At 46.1% G+C, this 19,411-nt stretch overlaps 1 protein-coding gene and 1 long non-coding RNA gene across 14 annotated transcripts in view; one reads left to right on the forward strand and one right to left on the reverse strand.

Annotated features, from left to right (window-relative positions):
* Positions 1–19,411, forward strand: part of LOC116087063 (protocadherin gamma-C4) — a 176,646-nt gene that overhangs the window by 72,471 nt on the left and 84,764 nt on the right. The window contains exon 1 of one of the 13 annotated variants that reach the window (XM_031365487.1): positions 1,187–4,884. The exons of 9 other annotated variants lie outside the window; for them this stretch is intronic. In XM_031365487.1, the coding sequence (XP_031221347.1) occupies positions 2,467–4,884 (2,418 nt within the window). In that variant the 5' untranslated portion in view covers positions 1,187–2,466. Of the gene's footprint in view, positions 1–1,186; positions 4,885–4,934; positions 9,779–11,796; positions 14,549–15,327; positions 18,559–19,411 lie in introns of those variants that run through there. 3 more of the 13 variants (XM_031365488.1, XM_031365485.1, XM_031365480.1) reach the window with 3 other exon arrangements.
* Positions 637–3,520, reverse strand: LOC116087067. Its single transcript, XR_004117233.1, has 3 exons — positions 3,414–3,520; positions 2,720–2,750; positions 637–784 (listed from the first exon to the last, which is right to left on the reverse strand). It is a non-coding gene; the product is annotated as an uncharacterized LOC116087067 (long non-coding RNA).

The following is a 19,411-nucleotide window of genomic DNA, read 5'->3' on the forward strand; positions in this document are numbered from 1 at the left end:
CCAATAGAGAGCCTTGGTTGGGTACAGTCATTCTCTACAATCTCTACAGCTGCCTGACATGAGTTGATCACTATTCCCAAGGCCCCTCATTGTAGCCCTTACTCCTAAAACAGTTTCTAGATTGATACTTTTGTAGGGGTGAACCAAAAAAGTTTCCCTTTCTTGGGGAAACAACTGAAAACCCACAGTCTCTGCCTCCACATTTCTGTTTCTGTGACAGGAGAAAATCTCAATGAACTATTGCTTTCTCAGACCCTAAGTCTGTAGAAACTGCAGACTTGTGTTCAAAGATCTTTTCTGAGGAGGAGTCAAGCTTCGGCTATCATTTCTAAACCCCAGCAAAGCTTTCTTTCTCTTTTAATGGTAAAAGTTGTAGCATTCATTATGATAATAGCATTAAAGGCTTGGGTTTTCCAATGCTATAGTATCAAGCTGCAAAAAAAAAAAAAAAAACATAGTTTAACACTCTTCTTGAAAGTGTAGGCTTGCTCAAGAGAAGTTGCTAATATGGGGAATCAAAACTTTGTCTCCAGCTCAATTCTCCAATCTCTGGGAGTAGAAATGAACCTGAACATGGGGTGTAAGTTAGAAATTATTCTCAGGACATGCGGGAAGAGATTCTAAGATTTTCCTGGATTTTAGCTATTAGGAAAAATAATTTATTACTTAGGTCTTAAACACAATGTCAACATTCAAGTAATAGATGACAGTAGGAGAACACTTGACGATGCATCTTGGAGAGGGGAGTGTTGCTCAGTGATACAGTCCTGTATTCAACCCGTGTCTGAAAAAAGAAAAGAGATGAAATTTGCAAATTTCTATTTACAGCCTGGTATGGTGGTGCACATCTTTAATTCCAGCACTCAGGAGGCAGAGGCAGGCAGATCTCTGAATTTGAGGCCAGCCTGTACTATAAATCAAGTCCAGGACAGCCAGGGCTATGTAGAGAAACCTTGTCTAAATATTTTTTCTTATTGTTATCTTATGTTGCATCAATAACTGCTGGTGCTTCTATGGCTGTAGAGAATTGTGTACTTCACATGGAGTTTAAAATGTCAAGATGTTGATATTAAGGTATATTCTGGATATTTAATATAGACATAGACATTTTAATCTCTTCAAGCATTCTTTCAGGGCTACAGGTGTAGCTCCTGGGTAGAGGAGTTGTGCAGAGTTCCTGGTTCAATCTGCAGCACCTTAGAGAAGAAGCAAAAGAAATTATTCTTTCTTACTTAAGCTGATAGGAGAAAATAAGAATTCTTTGGGGAATCTTAATTTTTTAACAATAGCATATGAATTTTTAAAATTTTCTCTTCTGAGGCATCATCTCTATATTCAAATCATGAGTTTAAAATGTGTGTTAATTTTGGGGAAAGAATAATAACATAGACACTTGTGATGTATGTATCCATGATGTGGTAAGTAGATAACTACACAAAGCATCACGTCTGTTTTCAGTAATTACTAACATATAATAATTATGACATTTCCACACATGCGTAATGCGTTTCAATCACACTCACTCTCACATTGCCACCTCCTACCTCCTCCACCGCTCTCCACTCTTCCCAACTATACCCCCTACTACTTGCATGTCTTTTCTGAGTTTCTTATGAGGATTGTTTACAGAAGCACAGTGAAGACATTTTTGTTTGCTTTGGTTTGGTTGGCTTTTCGGTTCAGGGTCTCATTGTGTCTCCAAAGCTTGTCTCATGTTTGCAGACAAATTATTTCATACACAACTGTTCCTTAGTTTAAAAACACAACATAGGTAAGTACATTGATGACCGAGAAGAGTGTGGGAAATGGTTAGTTCTACTGCTCTTAAACTATGTGTGTAGAAAACAGATTCTAGAATATAAATAGGCTGAAAAATGAAATTACTGGTATTTTCTCTCTTTTTTTTAAATTACGCTAAATGTTTTGGGTTTTCTTCTGAATAGCCTGAAAACTCAATATACACTAAACAAAGATTGGTCTTGTGTTTATCACTGTTGAAGTTAGTTGGTCTGATCTGTATGTGAAGATTCACAACGTAATACATAATATTCCATAGTGTAGTGTAAGTTTCTTTAAAATACATAAGTATACACAGTAATCCTAATCCCATCGTGAGATTAAAATGTGTGGCTATTTCATAACCCCATGTTCCGAGCTATACATAACATTTTGGGTAAGGATTTCTAAACAAGATAGACTGCAATTCCACTCTGAGCCTCTGGGCGCCGCTGTCGGCCAGTGCAGAGCAAGCTCCGCTGCCCCGGATCCCTCAGTCTCTAAGCTGCAATTTCCTGCGCTTGAAACAAACACACACCAAGGGGAACTCTCAGTCACACAGACTAAGACACGGATTCCCCGCACGAAACTGGGGCCCCGCTGTCCGGGGCCAAACGGACCTCCACCCCAGCAGGCTGCACTCTCTCCTATTGTGAAGATCCGAAGACCTACAGAGGACCCGAGCCAGCAATGGGAGGGAGCTGCACGCAGAGGCAGCGCCCCGGCCGCCCGCAGGTACTGTTCACCCTGCTGCTGCCTTTGTTCTGTCCCGCGCTGGGCCAGCCGGTCCGCTACTCCATCCCCGAGGAGCTGGACCGCGGGTCGGTGGTGGGGAACCTCGCCAAGGATCTGGGGCTCAGCGTCCTGGAAGTGTCAGCTAGGAAGCTGCGGGTTAGCGCTGAGAAGCTGCACTTCAGCGTGGATTCGGAGAGCGGGGACTTACTGGTGAAGGACCGCATAGACCGCGAGCAGATCTGCAAAGGGAGGAGAAAGTGTGAGCTGCAGTTGGAAGCGGTGCTGGAAAACCCTTTGAATATTTTTCATGTCGTTGTGGAGATTGAAGATGTTAATGATCATGCCCCTCAGTTCGAGAAGAAAGAAATGCGTTTAGAGATCTTAGAAACTGTGTCGGTTGGTACACGAATACCCCTTGAGCCTGCCACTGACCCCGACATAAATTTGAATTCAATTAAAGATTACGAGATAAGCTCCAACCCTTATTTCTCATTAATGGTTAGAGTTAATCCCGATGGTAGCAAAACCCCAGAGCTGTCTCTGCAGAAACTCCTAGATAGGGAAGAACAGAAGTCTCATCGCTTGATACTGACTGCCTTGGATGGAGGGGACCCGCCCCGCAGTGCTACCACTCAGATAGAAATATCTGTAAAGGACATCAATGACAACCCTCCAGTGTTTAGCAAAGAGGAATATAGGATCAGTGTTAGTGAAAATCTGTCCCCAGGATCCTCTGTGTTGCGAGTGACAGCCACGGATGAGGATGAGGGCGTCAATGCTGAGATACGTTACTACTTTCGGAGCACTGCCCAGAGCACAAGGCACGTGTTCTCACTAGATGAGAAAACAGGCGTGATCAAGAATAACCAGTCGTTGGATTTTGAAGACATCGAGAGGCACACCATGGAAGTGGAAGCGAAGGATGGCGGTGGTCTCTCTACACGGTGTAAAATCATCATAGAAGTCCTCGATGAAAATGACAACAGTCCAGAAATCACCATCACCTCCCTTTCTGATCATATCTTGGAAAATTCTCCTCCGGGAGTGGTGGTTGCCCTCTTCAAGACGCGAGATCGGGATTTCGGAGGAAACGGAGAAGTCCAGTGTGATATAGGCAAAGACCTGCCTTTCAAGATCCAGGCTTCCTCTAGCAACTACTACAAGTTAGTAACCGATGGAGCCCTAGACCGAGAGCAGAACCCACAGTACAATGTCACCATCACCGCCACGGACAAAGGCAAGCCTGCGCTCTCTTCCAGTACAACCATCGCCCTGCACGTCACCGACGTTAACGACAATGCTCCTGCTTTCCAGAAGTCTTCATACATTGTTCACGTGGCAGAGAACAATCCGCCTGGAGCCTCCATCGCTCAAGTCAGCGCCTCCGACCCAGATTTGGGATCCAACGGCCACATTTCCTACTCCATCATAGCCAGTGACCTGGAGCCTAAATCGCTGTGGTCCTACGTGACCGTGAACGCGCAGAGCGGAGTGGTGTTCGCGCAGCGCGCCTTCGACCACGAGCAGCTGCGCTCCTTCCAGCTGACACTGCAGGCGCGCGACCAGGGATCACCCGCGCTCAGCGCCAACGTGAGCATGCGCGTGCTGGTGGGCGACCGCAACGACAATGCTCCACGCGTGCTGTATCCCGCGCTCGAGCCCGACGGCTCTGCGCTCTTCGACATGGTGCCGCGCGCTGCCGAACCCGGATACCTGGTCACCAAGGTGGTGGCGGTGGATGCCGACTCGGGACACAATGCCTGGCTGTCCTACCACGTGCTGCAGGCCAGCGACCCCGGGCTCTTCAGCCTGGGGCTGCGCACAGGCGAGGTGCGCACAGCGCGTGCCTTGGGCGAAAAGGACGCTGCGCGACAGCGCCTATTGGTTGGTGTTCGAGATGGTGGGCAGCCGCCCCTCTCGGCCACCGCCACGCTGCTTCTAGTATTCGCTGACAGCCTGCAGGAGGCCCTGCCAGACCTCAGTGACCGCTCACTGCCCCCTGACCCGCAAGCCGAGCTGCAGTTCTACTTGGTGGTGGCTTTGGCCTTGATTTCTGTGCTTTTCCTCCTGGCTGTGATTCTAGCCATTGCCCTTCGACTGCGACACTCCTCCAGCCCCTCTGTCTGGGGCTGCTTCCAATCTGGTCTTTGTTCTAAGACTAGGCCAGGGGTTTCTCTCAACTATAACGAGGGCACTCTTCCCTATTCCTATAATCTGTGCGTTGGGCAAACGGAAAAGGCGGAGTTGAATTTTCTGAAATGTAGCGCACCTTTGAATTCTGCTCAAGAAATCGTTTGCGGAAGTTCTCCCGGGGCTTTAATTCCGCTTCACCTTGGGGATGATTTGACAACACATCCTGAGACTCTAACACCGGTAAGTTTCATTTTATTCATTAATAATCCCAGCTTCTCTTATTTCAGATATAGTAACTTCATTTTCGTATCTAGGTTGACATTTCAAAAATCAGTAGCCAACTACCACCTTATCTTCTCAATGGCGAAATGATGACATTTCGTTCATAAGTTCATCTATCCTTCGGTAGAAAAAAATTTTTTCGTTAACAAATTGGAGATATCTTATAAAGCTCTGGTTAACAAACAATAGCAGTAAAAGCTGTCTGGAGAGGTGGGGTCAAGGGAGAGTGAGTGAAGAGCACTTGTTACTCTTGCACGGGATTCGGTTCCCAGCACCCACACAGTGGCTCACAACCACCCATCACTGTGCGTTCCAGGGGATAGGGAAATCTGACACCTCCTTCTCTCTTCCCTAGGCCCCAGGCACCCACGTGGTGCATAGACGTATATGAAGTCCAAACACTGATACACATAAAACAATTTTAAAGAAGCAATCTTGTTGTCTAACCAAATAAATAAATAACCTATCCAAGCTCCCTACTTAAATGAATGTACTCACCTAAGTTATATGTTTCAATGCCAAAAATGCTGACGCACGTTGAACAGTCAGAACAGGTGCTCCTTTCCAGAAAACCATTGGCTGTAAATTATTTCTGCCGCCTTTTGGCGAATCCATTTACTTTCACATCTTTTGTCCACCTGGAGCTCTTGGGGAGGTGACTGCACATCAGCTAACAGTCTGCCAGCTTCTTCTCAGTTACAGACGCTTCTCTTGAGAGGGGACTTGAAGTTTCGTTCATGTCTCCAAGGTTTTGTGGTCCCCAAAAGTGAATATAACTGCCCTTGAGGGGCTTTCTCTACTTCTGGTTCTTCTGCTTTCCCCATCCTACTGTTTTTCCCTTTTCTTAGAACTGCTTTTGTGTCTTTCCTCAGTCTCTCCCTCTACATTGAAAGAAATGATTTCTGAGAAAACTGCAAGATCTTCTTGCCTTTTTTTTTTCTTTTCAGTATGTTTGTGATGTAAGATCTTTGAAAGAAAAACAAAATTATGGTTGGGCCTGGCCAGTACTTACCTAGAATCCCAATGCTCAGGGGGGCAAGACCCTGCCTTTCAAAATTATAACAAAATATTTGAAGAGTGACATGCTGACCGAAACGTTTATAAATAACCTGTTTTCAATATGAAAAAAAAAATGAGCATCTGTCTCCTCCCCTGTGTGAATGGGCAGACTAAACTCCAAATGCATACAAAAGAAAGTCCCCCTTCTTCTACACTGTCTAGGAGAAGACATTGTTAATATTTGTATCAATGCTCTGATGAAATACCACACTTGGCATAAAAAACGGTGCATATTCAAAACTCTACACTAGGGTTGGAGTCTAGGTCAAGTATAGAACACTTGCCTCACGTCGTTTGATTTGCTACACTGAAAAAAAAAGTTCACATCACCAGATCTTTGGTTTTCTTTCAGGTTTGTGCCTGAAATTCTTGTACTTGTTTGTCTTCCAATTACAACACACTTTAGTGGGCAACTGAAGGATGAAGGATGTGTTCCTTTTACTTCCTAATTATTTGATGAGTTCATTTCTAAATAGCCTAATTAAAATTTCAACTTGGAAGGCAGAGGCAGGTGGATTTCTGAGTCCGAGGCCAGTCTGGTCTACAGAGTGAGTTCCAGGACAGCCAGGGCTATACAGAAAAACCCTGTCTCAAAAAACCAAAAAATAAAATAAATAAAATTTCAAAAACAATCCTATATAAGAAAAAGTACATCTTTCAAAAATGTTAAGGATTAGTAGACTATCTTGCCAGCCTCTTACAGGATTAAAAACAAAACAACAATCAAATTAAAGAAAGCTAAAATAATCTTTCAAAGTGAATTTTATCAAAAGAAATATACCTGGCTCCATGTGAATGAATACCAAAGTTGTAACATTTGTAATATAACACCAAATAAACATTACTGTGTTTTAAGTGGGTGTGCTTCTGTTGGAAATAAGATGCAAATATTATCAATTTAGCTTATTATACGCCCCAATAAGAAACCTTGAGAAGGGCCCTGTTGCAGCTCATTGTTGGAGTTCTTCCCTGCGTATATGTGAGGCCCTGCTTTCAATCTCACGCCCTCTCAAAAAAATTAACAGAGAAACCAAAGGAAATTTTAAAAAATTAAAATAATTCAACAGAAAGAAATGCATTTGCTGAAATATTGTAGTGGGTGCAGTATCTTCTTTGGACTCTGAGCGTCGCTGTTCACCTACGAGGAGCAAAAAGCCACCAGAGCTCAGTTGGGATTCTCAGGGTCCAAAAGCTTAAAGCCTCACAGTACTGGCAAACCGGCTCCAGGGCTGCAAGGAAAATCACCCCGGAATTTAAGGTGCTTCAGCTGCGGGAGACTCCAGGGATCACAGAAAGAAGAAAAGAACCGGTTGAAACACACTGAGCGCCTGGCGGATTGGGAAGAGCTTTGAGAGAATTCCGTAGACACAAGACAATGGCCGCTCAAAGGAATCTATCAGAGCGCACCAAACTGGTCCTCCTTTTCCTATGGATGCCCTGGGAGTCCGCAGCTCGGCAGATCCGCTACTCCGTTCCTGAGGAACTAGAGAAAGGCTCTTTTGTGGGAAACATCTCCAAGGACCTGGGGCTGGAGCCCAGAGAGCTGGCGGAGCGCGGAGTCCGCATCATCTCTAGAGGTAGGTCGCAGCTTTTCTCTCTGAACCCGCGAGGTGGCAGCTTGGTCACCGCGGGCAGGATAGACCGGGAGGAGCTGTGCGCTCAGAGCACGCCCTGTGTCGTGAGCTTTAACATCCTTGTGGAGGATAGGGTGAAACTTTTCGGGATAGAGATAGAGATAACGGATGTCAATGACAATGCGCCAAAATTCCAAGCAGAAACTCTAGATGTCAAAATTAATGAAAATGTCGCCTCAGGAATGCGTTTTCCTCTCCCGGAAGCTACTGATCCGGATGTGGGAGTGAATTCTCTGCAGAGCTACCAGCTTAGCCCAAATAAGCATTTCTCCCTAGTCGTTCAGAGCGGTGCTAAGGGCATCAAGTACCCAGAGTTAGTGCTGGAGCACGCCCTAGATCGTGAGGAAGAGGCGATTCACCACCTAGTCCTCGTGGCCTCTGACGGAGGAAACCCTCCCAGATCTGGCACTGTCCTCATCACTGTGACTGTCTTTGATGCAAATGACAATGCCCCAGTCTTCACCTCGACTGAATACCGCGTGAACATTCCGGAGAACCTGCCTGTGGGCACCCAGCTGCTAAAGGTAACTGCCACCGACAAAGACGAAGGTGCCAATGGAGAAGTGACATACGCATTCCGAAAATCACTGAACACACAATTGTCCAAATTCCAACTAGACAAAAATACCGGGGAAATAAAAATATCGGAAAATCTAGATTATGAAGAAATAAAGTTCTATGAAATAGAAATCCAAGCTGAAGATGGAGGGGCCTATCTTGCAACTGCGAAGGTGCTAATTACAGTAGAAGATGTAAATGACAACAGTCCAGAGGTGACCATCACATCGCTCTTTAGTCCAGTGACAGAAGATTCGCCGGTGGGAACTGTCATAGCCCTATTAAACGTCCACGATTTAGACTCCGGGCAGAATGGAGAGGTAACCTGTTCCATCTCAGGGAATCTACCGTTTAAATTAGAAAAGTCCATTGACAGTTACTATAGGCTTGTGACACAAAGAGCCCTTGATCGGGAACAGGTACCCTCTTACAACATCACAGTAACAGCCACTGATGGGGGGAACCCACCTTTGTCAACCAAAGCTGACTTCACTCTGCAGGTAGCAGATATCAACGACAACCCACCTACCTTCTCTCACTCATCCTACTTTACCTACATCCCAGAGAACAATCCCAGAGGCGCCTCCATCTTCTCGGTGACTGCCCTCGATCCAGACAGCAAAGAGAACGCCCAGATTGTTTATTCTCTGGCTGAAGACAGCATTGAGGGGGCACCACTCTCCTCCTACATATCCATCAACTCAGACACTGGCATCCTGTATGCGCTCTGGTCATTTGACTATGAGCAGTTTCGTGAACTGCAGGTGCAGGTGACTGCCAGCGACAGCGGAAAGCCCCCCCTCCACAGTAATGTGTCCTTGACCCTGTTCGTGCTGGATCAGAATGACAACTCTCCAGAAATCTTGTACCCCACCATGCCCACTGATGGCTCCACTGGAGTAGAGCTTGCTCCCCGCTCAGCAGAGCTGGGCTATCTGGTGACGAAGGTAGTGGCGGTGGACAGAGACTCAGGACAGAACGCCTGGCTATCCTACCGCCTACTCAAGGCCAGCGAACCAGGGCTCTTCACTATAGGCCTGCACACGGGTGAGGTGCGCACAGCCAGGGCCCTGATGGAGAGAGACGCTCTCAAGCAGAGTCTAGTGGTGTCTGTGCAGGACCACGGCCAGCCTCCTCTCTCCGCAACGGTCACTTTGACTGTTGCAGTAGCTGACAGCATCCCTGATGTTCTGGCAGACTTGGGCAACCTAGAGCCACCACAGGACTCTGAGGCCTCAAGCCTTACACTCTACCTAGTAGTGGCAGTGGCAGCGGTCTCCTGCATTTTTCTCGCCTTCGTCATTGTGTTGTTGGCACTCAAACTTCGGCGCTGGCACAAGTCTCACGTGCTGCAGTCTTCGAGAGATGGATTGGCTGGCGTGCCCGCCTCCCACTACGTGGGCGTGGACGGGGTGCGTGCCTTCTTGCAGACCTATTCGCACGAGGTTTCCCTCACTGCTGATTCGCGGAAGAGTCACCTGATCTTCCCGCAGCCAAACTACGCAGACACGCTCATCAGCCAGGAGAGCTGCGAGAAAAAAGATCCTTTGTCTCTGTTAGATGATTCCAAGTGTCCTGTAGAAGATGCTCCTTTGGTGCCAGTGAGTTCCGATTTTACTTTCTCTTTAAACAATTAGGATCCGATTTACATTTGGGCTTGAACCCAAGTGCTGGAAATAGTAGATCTCTATTTTAAACCCACTTCTCTCGGTTCCAGGTTCCAGCGATGCCTGCCTCTTGCTAAAACACTAGAGAGTAGACTCTGTTAGTTTCGGCTGTGTTGTTGCCCTAAGGTTGCATGAGTAGCTTTTGCAGAACCTTTGTGTTTTATTGCTTTGCTGAGTACAACATAGATGGTCCCTAAAAGGTCCCTAAAAGGTTCATGTGGAAGTGTCTGTTGACTTATGTGTCCTCACTGACCACGTGCTGCAACCCTATCACTTTGGGAAACTGGAGCTCTTTTGAAGGCAAGTCTGTTCAAATTAGGTAAATGTCAGAAACAAATGCATTGTTCTCGCTAGATACACAAACTAAGTCCAAGGCTGTTCATTGGTGTTCTTTATGAACAAAGCAATATGTCTTTGCGGTTACACTTTTCAAACAGTAACTGAATATACTCTTTAGCTATTTGAAGTTTTTTTATTAATATTCATCCAACAATCCATAATTATGTGCTTAGAATCTTTATAACCAAAATCATGCCCATTAGCCCAGCAGCATTCCTCCTGCATATGATCATGTAGTATCTTACTATAGGAAAGATGTAGCCTTTTAATTTCACTTTTCTTGCCCGATGATGATTCTAAGAATTTATGCAAGGTTAAATTGAGAATTTTTATTCTCTTTGTCTTTTCTCTTCAAAATTATACATGATATCAATTAAGGTTAAAATTGTAAATATGGGTTAGGGTGGATAACATTGCTCACATTCCTAGGAACAAAAGCTAACCACATGATGAGGACATTTTCTCTTTAATGTAGAAGAAAACTCAGCCAGCAGAATCTCAAGTGCTGTGACAGAGCTTTAAAATAAACTAAGAGCAAAAAAAAAAAAAAAAAAAAAAAAAAAAAAAAAAAAAAAAAAAAAAAAAAAAGTAGCCGGGCGGTGGTGGCACACGCCCAGCACTTGGGAGGCAGAGGCAGGTGGATTTCTGAGTTTGAGGCCAGCCTGGTCTACAGAGTGAGTTCCAGGACAGCCAGGGCTATACAGAGAAACCCTGTCTCGAAAAACCACAAAAAATAAATAAATAAATAAACTAAGAGCTACAAGGAAAGGGGACAACATTTGAAATGTAAATAAAGAAAATATCTAATAAAATATTTGGCAAAAGATAAATAAACTAAGAGCTAAGAGCAAAGAAAGAATTGCCAACACATCAGAAGATCCGAATTTAAACAAAGATGTACATGAAACTCTTCTAAACAAATGATTGGTGAAGATATTGATGAGCACATTTAGTTCAAGAAAAATAGTGACATATTTGACTCGACCTCTGGATTTATTATACTCTACAGAAGTTACTAAAATAAAGAGTTCTCTACAGTGTCTCAAAATACACCTGAGACCCTGACACTTTTGTGTCAACACTTGGCTAGTCATAGAGCCGAGGAAGGTAAGTAGAGGCTCTGGAGTTACAATACTATTTATTCATTGAAGCCATTGTCCTACATCTTAGCCCCAGGAGAGTAATAATTATTATGTGCATATTTCAGTTCTGTTATTTGGGAAAATGCAAACTTCAGCAGCACTATTTTGACATTGCAAATGTTCTATTACGTTTTTGAGAGCAATGCTGAACATCCTGGATGTTTGGATGCAGTCGGGTTTGCGTTCCTGTGTCTAAATATGAGTCAAAGGGGATTTACTTTTTAACTAACGAGAGCTAGAGTGGTGGCAAAAGATAACTATCCTCAAAAAGAGAGAGAGTCATTTCCTGTGGATGACGAACTTGGGTAACAGTGGATCCTGTGGTCCTTCACTTTCTTTCATGCTTTTTAATTTGAAGGAAATACACTTTCAATCTACCCAAAATAAGTATAAATTTTACAAATGAAACAATATTTATTAATAAAAATTTTCACAAGGGAAACAAAATCAATGAGAAAGAAAATTCAAATATTTTGGCTATCAACTTTCGCTTATAGAAAATAAAAGATTCCCCAAAAATCTGAAACGCCAGGCTGCAATTCCACTCAGAGCCTCTGGGCGCCGCTGTCGGCCAGTGCAGAGCAAGCTCCGCTGCCCCGGATCCCTCAGTCTCTAAGCTGCAATTTCCTGCGCTTGAAACAAATACAAAACAAGGGGAACTCTCAGTCACACAGACTAAGACACGGATTCCCCGCACGAAACTGGGGCCCCACTGTCCGGAGCCAAACGGACCTCCACCCCAGCAGGCTGCACTCGCTCCTATTGTGAAGATCCGAAGACCTACAGAGGACCCGAGCCAGCAATGGGAGGGAGCTGCGCGCAGAGGCAGCGCCCCGGCCGCCCGCAGGTACTGTTTACCCTGCTGCTGCCTTTGTTCTGTCCCGCGCTGGGCCAGCCGGTCCGCTACTCCATCCCCGAGGAGCTGGACCGCGGGTCGGTGGTGGGGAACCTCGCCAAGGATCTAGGGCTCAGCGTCCTGGAAGTGTCAGCTAGGAAGCTGCGGGTTAGCGCTGAGAAGCTGCACTTCAGCGTGGATTCGGAGAGCGGGGACTTACTGGTGAAGGACCGCATAGACCGCGAGCAGATCTGCAAAGGGAGGAGAAGGTGTGAGCTGCAGTTGGAAGCGGTGCTGGAAAACCCTTTGAATATTTTCCATGTCGTTGTGGAGATTGAGGATGTTAATGATCATGCCCCTCAATTTCCAAAAGACGAAATAAACCTAGAGATAATTGAATCCGTCAGCCCAGGGGCGAGAACAATTCTGGAGTCAGCAAAAGATCCTGATATTGGTATGAATTCTCTAAGTAAATACCAGTTAAGTCCTAACGACTACTTCTTATTGTTGGTGAAAGACAATCCGGATGGTAGCAAATACCCAGAATTAGAATTGCAAAAGATGCTGGACCGAGAAGCAGAGAACACACACCACTTGGTGCTGACTGCTATAGATGGTGGGAACCCGCCCCGTAGTGGTACTGCTCAGCTCCGAATCCGAGTGATGGATGCCAATGATAACCCCCCAGTGTTCAGCCAAGACGTGTACAGAGTCCGCCTTCGAGAAGACTTGCCTCCAGGGACGACCGTCCTAAGGCTAAAGGCAATGGATCAGGACGAGGGCATCAACTCAGAGTTCACGTACTCCTTCCTGGGTGTGGCTAACAAAGCCCAGCACGAGTTCTCTCTGGATCCCATAACAGGAGATATTATAACTCTACAGTCGTTGGATTTTGAAGAAGTAGAACAATATACGATTGATGTGGAGGCAAAGGACCGAGGATCTCTTTCTTCACAGTGTAAAGTAATTATAGAGGTTCTAGATGAGAACGACAACCGCCCAGAAATAATCATCACTTCTCTCTCCGATCAGATTTTGGAGGATTCCCCTTCTGGAACGGTTGTAGCCCTCTTCAAAGTACGGGATCGAGATTCTGGGGAAAACGCAGAAGTCACGTGCAGCTTAAGCGGAAACAATCCATTTAAGATCCATTCTTCTTCCAACAATTACTACAAGTTAGTAACAGATAGCATCCTAGACCGAGAACAGACCCCAGGGTACAACGTCACTATCACAGCCACAGATAGGGGCAAGCCGCCGCTTTCCTCCAGCACAACCATCACTCTGAACGTCGCTGATATCAACGACAATGCACCTGTTTTTCAACAGCAGGCCTACCTGATAAACGTACCAGAAAACAACCAGCCCGGTACCTCCATAACCCAAGTCAGAGCATGGGATCCAGATGTGGGACCCAATGGCCTCGTCTCCTATTCCATCATAGCCAGCGACCTGGAGCCAAGAGCGCTGTCGTCCTTCGTGTCGGTGAATCAGGACAGTGGAGTGGTGTATGCGCAGCGCGCCTTCGACCACGAGCAGCTGCGCTCCTTCCAGCTGACTCTACAGGCACGCGACCAGGGATCACCCGCGCTCAGTGCCAACGTGAGCATGTGCGTGCTGGTGGGCGACCGCAACGACAATGCTCCACGCGTGCTGTATCCCGCGCTCGAGCCCGACGGCTCTGCGCTCTTCGACATGGTGCCGCGCGCCGCCGAGCCCGGATACCTGGTCACCAAAGTGGTGGCGGTGGACGCGGACTCAGGACACAATGCCTGGCTGTCCTACCACGTGCTGCAGGCCAGCGACCCCGGGCTCTTCAGCCTGGGGCTGCGCACAGGCGAGGTGCGCACAGCGCGTGCCTTGGGCGAAAAGGATGCAGCTCGTCAGCGCCTTCTGGTCGCTGTGCGTGACGGTGGACAGCCATCCCTGTCTGCCACTGCTACACTGCTCCTAGTTTTTGCAGACAGCCTACAAGAAGCGTTACCGGACCTCGCGGATCATCCCATCCCCTCCGACTCTCAGAGCGAGCTTCAGTTTTATCTGGTGGTGGCCTTGGCTCTGATCTCAGTGCTTTTCCTTCTCGCAGTAATTTTCGCCATTGCTTTGCGCCTGCGACAGTCTTCCAGCCCTTCATCCGCTGGTTGCTTTGGGTCAGTTCTTGGTTCCAAATCTAGACCAGTACTTCCACCCAACTACAGCGAGGGAACATTGCCCTATGCCTATAATCTGTGCATGCCGGGAGATCAACTTAAACCAGAATTTAATTTTCTCACATCCGTTGGAGATTGTCCAGCCGCACAAGATATACTCAACAAAGATAGCTCCTCGGCACTGTTGGCTAGCATTTTAACTCCTAGTGTTGAAGCAGACGAGAAGACCTTTAACCAGGTATTTAATATTATGCTTTTTATATTCCGGTATGCCAATGTACTCCTATAGAGCTGCTATTTTAATGGATAGTTTAGTTTGGTTTGTTTGAGGCAAGGTCTCTCTATGTTGTCCTGGTTGTTCTGGACTTAGCTGTGTAGACCAGGAGGGCCTAGAATTCACAGAGATCTACCTGCCTCTGCTTCCCAAGCACTGGGATTAAAGGGGTGGACCACAGCGCTGGACTCTATTTTAGGAGCTTTACATTCTTAAGGGAAACATAGGTCAAATGTGTGGGTATCACTGTTTTTGGAAGGGTGTGGGAGTGTGCCATAGTGACAAAACATGCATTTCGTGTGGACCAAAACCAGTTCTACCCAGCATGCACAAAAGGTTTGCGGTGCTGAAATACTCTACTATCCAAACATATTTAATCTTAAGGTTTTTGGGTTTTTTTTTTTTTTTTTTGGTTTTGTATTGTTTTTTTATGTTTGAGCATGCAGTGTGCTCTAGGTCCTGCTTCAATTCCCAGTTCTCTCCTCCTCCTCCTCTGCCTCTAACACAAGTATATAAAAATCTCACATCAAGTTTTCATTAAAACGCCTTCCAGTTATGGACATGACATACAGGTATATTTTATTATCTTTTAAATGATAACTATAATACTATGCAAATTTTGAATGAAACATTCCGTCGTCATTATAGTCATCAAAAAAAAAAAAAACTCGTTAAAAATAAAAGCAACACTGGTGGGAACCAGAGAGATGGCTTAGTGGTTAAGAGCACCATTACTCTTTAGGAGGACTCTAGTTCAGTTCCCAGCACCCATGACTGTCAGCTTACTACTGCGATAACTCCAGTTCCAGTTAACTGGAACTGAAGTCCAGTAACTTCTTCTGGACTTCACATGAACCCATACTCGCCTGTGCACGTACTCACAAAGGCACATGCATATACATGAAATTAAAATAATAAAATAAAAACTTGAATTAACAAGTAGTAAGAAAAATAGCCATGAATCCTACCTGAGATTTTGTCTGGACCACGCTGGTTTCACATTCACAAATGCCGTGTCACTTCAGTTAGTAAAACTGAAATCACAACTAACCTGTTCGCTTTAAGTTCCAGTGTTATTTTTGAAACGTTTTTAATTAAACAAGTCTCAGTCCATTTGATTAACTACCCTTTTCATAAATGCTCTTGGAAAATTTTACATCACATCGCATAGCTATTGTTTGCGGTTGTCAGCTTCACAAATGTTATGATCCACGGAAAAGGTGAGTGTGACAGTTTTCTCCGCAACGTACACCGGGTTTTTATTAGTGTTGCAATAATAAGATTGGGCTCTAGGCGCCGCTGTTGACCAATCGGGGAATGGGAGGACAAAGCTATTGAGTACTTCTCGGGAACCTCTACCACACAAAGCCGAAAGGGATGGATACTCACGCATCTTAATTCTGGAAGTAAAAACACCTCCGCTCGCTTTGGAATATGTTTTGGATGCGGGATACCTGGAACCTCGTAGACACAAAAGCTGACTCGGAAAAAATAAATTAAAAATAAACCGGCGCAAGACCCTCCCGGAACAACGCTCACACCCAGCCATGGCGAATCAGTATCAGCGCCTGGACCGCCGTGCGCTGGTCCCGCTGTGCGTTTTCCTGGGGAGCCTGCTGACCTTTGGGACTGGACAGATCCGATACTCCGTTCCAGAAGAGACAGATAAAGGCTTCTTCGTAGGCAATATCTCCAAAGACCTGGGGCTGGAGCCCTGGGAGGTCGCGGAAAGCGGAGTCCGCATCGTCTCCAGAGGCAAATCGCAGCTTTTCTCTCTGAATCCGCGAGGCGGCAGCTTGGTCACGGCAGGTCGGATCGACCGTGAAGAGCTATGTGACACGCTGCCCTCCTGCTTGCTGAATTTAGAAATTCTCGTGGAGGAAACCCTGAAGATTTACGGAGTTGAGGTGGAAGTAATAGACATTAATGATAACGCCCCCAGCTTCCGGGAAGAGGAGGTAGAGATCAAGGTCAGCGAGCATACCAGTCCTGGGTCGCGATTTCCGCTTCCTAATGCTAGGGATCTAGATGCAGGGATGAACTCCCTCCAGAGCTACCAGCTCAGCCCGAGCAGTTATTTTTCCTTGCAGGTGAGAGGCGGGACTGATGGGGACAAGAATCCAGAGCTAGTGCTGGAGGAAGGTCTGGACCGCGAGAAAGAGACATCTCACCACCTCCTCCTCACAGCCTTTGATGGGGGAGATCCCATCCGCAAGGGCACGGTTCCCATTCGCGTGGTGGTCCTCGACGTAAATGACCACATCCCAAAATTTACACAGTCTGTGTATAGAGTGAGTATTCCTGAAAACCTCAGCTCCGGAACGCGGGTGCTCGCGGTAAATGCCACAGACCCAGATGAGGGGACCAACGGGGAAGTGATGTACTCTTTCCGGAAAATGAAAAGCAAGGGTTCCGAAATATTTCAACTGAATTCTCAAACTGGAGAAGTTCTAATCGGAAAGCCTCTGGATTTTGAAAAATACAGATTCTATGAGATGGAAATTCAAGGCCAGGACGGTGGAGGGCTGCTGAGCACCACCACGTTGTTGATCTCGGTTGAAGATGTGAATGATAACACTCCAGAGATAACTGTCACCTCTTCCAGTAACTCGGTGCCGGAAAATTCTCCTTCGGGCACAGTAATTGCTCTTCTAAACGTTCAAGATCAAGATTCTGGAGAAAATGGTCAAGTTTCTTGCTTCATTCCTAGCGGTCTTCCTTTTAAGTTAGAAAAGACCTATGGAAATTATTATAAATTGGTAACAAATAGTGAACTGGACCGGGAGCAGGTGGAGAGCTACAATATTACATTGATCGCCAAAGATCAGGGCAGCCCACCCTTGTCTACAGAAACCCACCTCCTGCTGAAAGTGGCAGATGCCAACGACAACCCTCCAGTTTTCACTCACTCCTCTTACTCGGCCTACATTCCTGAAAACAACCCCAGAGGGGCTTCCATCTTCTCAGTGACCGCCATTGATAGGGATAGCAGAGAAAATGCCCAGGTCACTTACTCTCTGGCTGAGTACACCATCCAGGGAACACCTCTGTCCTCTTACGTCTCTATCAACTCAGACACCGGTGTGCTGTATGCCCTGCAATCCTTTGACTATGAGCAATTCCAGACCCTACAACTGGGAGTGACCGCTAGTGACAATGGAGACCCACCATTAAGCAGTAATATTTCGCTGACCCTTTTCGTGCTGGACCAGAATGACAACACTCCAGAGATTTTATATCCCTCTCTCCCTACTGATGGCTCCACTGGTGTGGAATTGGCACCTCGCTCAGCAGAGCCTGGCTATCTGGTGACGAAGGTGGTGGCAGTGGACAGAGACTCAGGACAGAACGCCTGGCTGTCCTACCGCCTGCTCAAAGCCAGCGAGCCAGGACTCTTCTCCGTGGGGCTGCACACGGGAGAGGTGCGCACGGCCCGAGCCATGATGGACAAAGATGCTCTCAAACAGAGCCTCGTGGTGACTGTGCAGGACCACGGCCAGCCTCCTCTCTCCGCCACTGTCAGACTCACCGTGGCGGTGGCGGACAGCATTCCAGAGGTTCTGGAGGACTTGGTTAGTCTGGAGTCTCCCGCCAACCCGGATGAGTCAGGCCTCACCCTCTACCTAGTGGTGGCCATCACTGCAGTCTCCTGCATCTTCCTCATCTTTGTCATGGTGCTGCTGGCGCTCAGGCTTCGGCGCTGGCACTCATCGCATCTGCTCCAGGCTGCCAGCGGATTGGCTGGCGTGCCTCCTTCGCACTTTGTGGGCGTGGACGGGATGCACGCTTTCCTCCAGACCTATTCCCACGAAGTTTCACTCACTGCAGACTCAAGGAAGAGTCACTTGATCTTTCCGCAGCCCAACTACGCAGACACGCTCATCAGCCAGGAAAGCTGTGGGAAAAGCGAGCCTCTCTTGATAACTGAAGACTCAACTACAGTTTTAGGCAAATGTGAGCCGACAGATATTCAGGTGAGAGATATATTTCTTTGCCTCCCAATTGTTCCTGTTCTTGAAGGGACTTTTGTTGAGCTGGGTATGAGAATCAGGCTTGGGTGCGTGTAATTAGTCCATACATATTAGAACATTACCTGTTGGTTTGCGTAACTTACAACATCAACAGATAAACATTTCTTTTCAGAAGAGCTTTGTCAAAGTCAATTTTTGGTACTTTTTGGTACTTTCTTTTGATTTTGAAGGGACATATCGATTATCTTCGCTTCCTTTGTAGTGAGTTAACTTCACTGTTGTTTGTCTGTCATCGTGATTGGTGGCTATCAGTGCAAACTATGACTCAATTTGATAATGCGCAAACAGAATTTAATTTCAATTTCACAGAGTCTGTAGTCTACCACGATTTGCTTCTAGTGTTTAAATTGAACTCAACTCTGTAGATCTCTGCAGCTTTTCCTCATTTACCTACCCTCGGCTTGTAATGAGCTTTTCTTCCAAGCACGAATGCGTTCTGTTTTGCTTTTTGATGGCCAATGAACTACTTGGATCCTGTTGACTATTCCGAGTTTGTGTCATTGCTTCATCCTATCAAAACAGACTTGGCAAGGCTTTGTTGGGAGAGGAAACGCAGGACTGTTATTTTCTTATGCTTTCTATCCATCCCTACTGTGATTCATTACGTTGTTTTGAAGAATAACGTTGAGTTGTTGTTGTTTCCTTTTATTCTTTTACTGTAGTGTCATGTAGAATGCTTTTTATTTTTCTTTTTTCTTCTTCTTTTCCTTTTCCTTTTCGAATGTTTTTTTAATGTAACAAATTCATATTTGGAAGTGATTTTTATCCCATGCTTCTCAAAAAATTTCAAATTCAA

Source organism: Mastomys coucha, unplaced genomic scaffold (genome assembly GCF_008632895.1).
Source record: "Mastomys coucha isolate ucsf_1 unplaced genomic scaffold, UCSF_Mcou_1 pScaffold13, whole genome shotgun sequence".
In the NCBI taxonomy this organism is placed as follows: domain Eukaryota; kingdom Metazoa; phylum Chordata; class Mammalia; order Rodentia; family Muridae; genus Mastomys; species Mastomys coucha.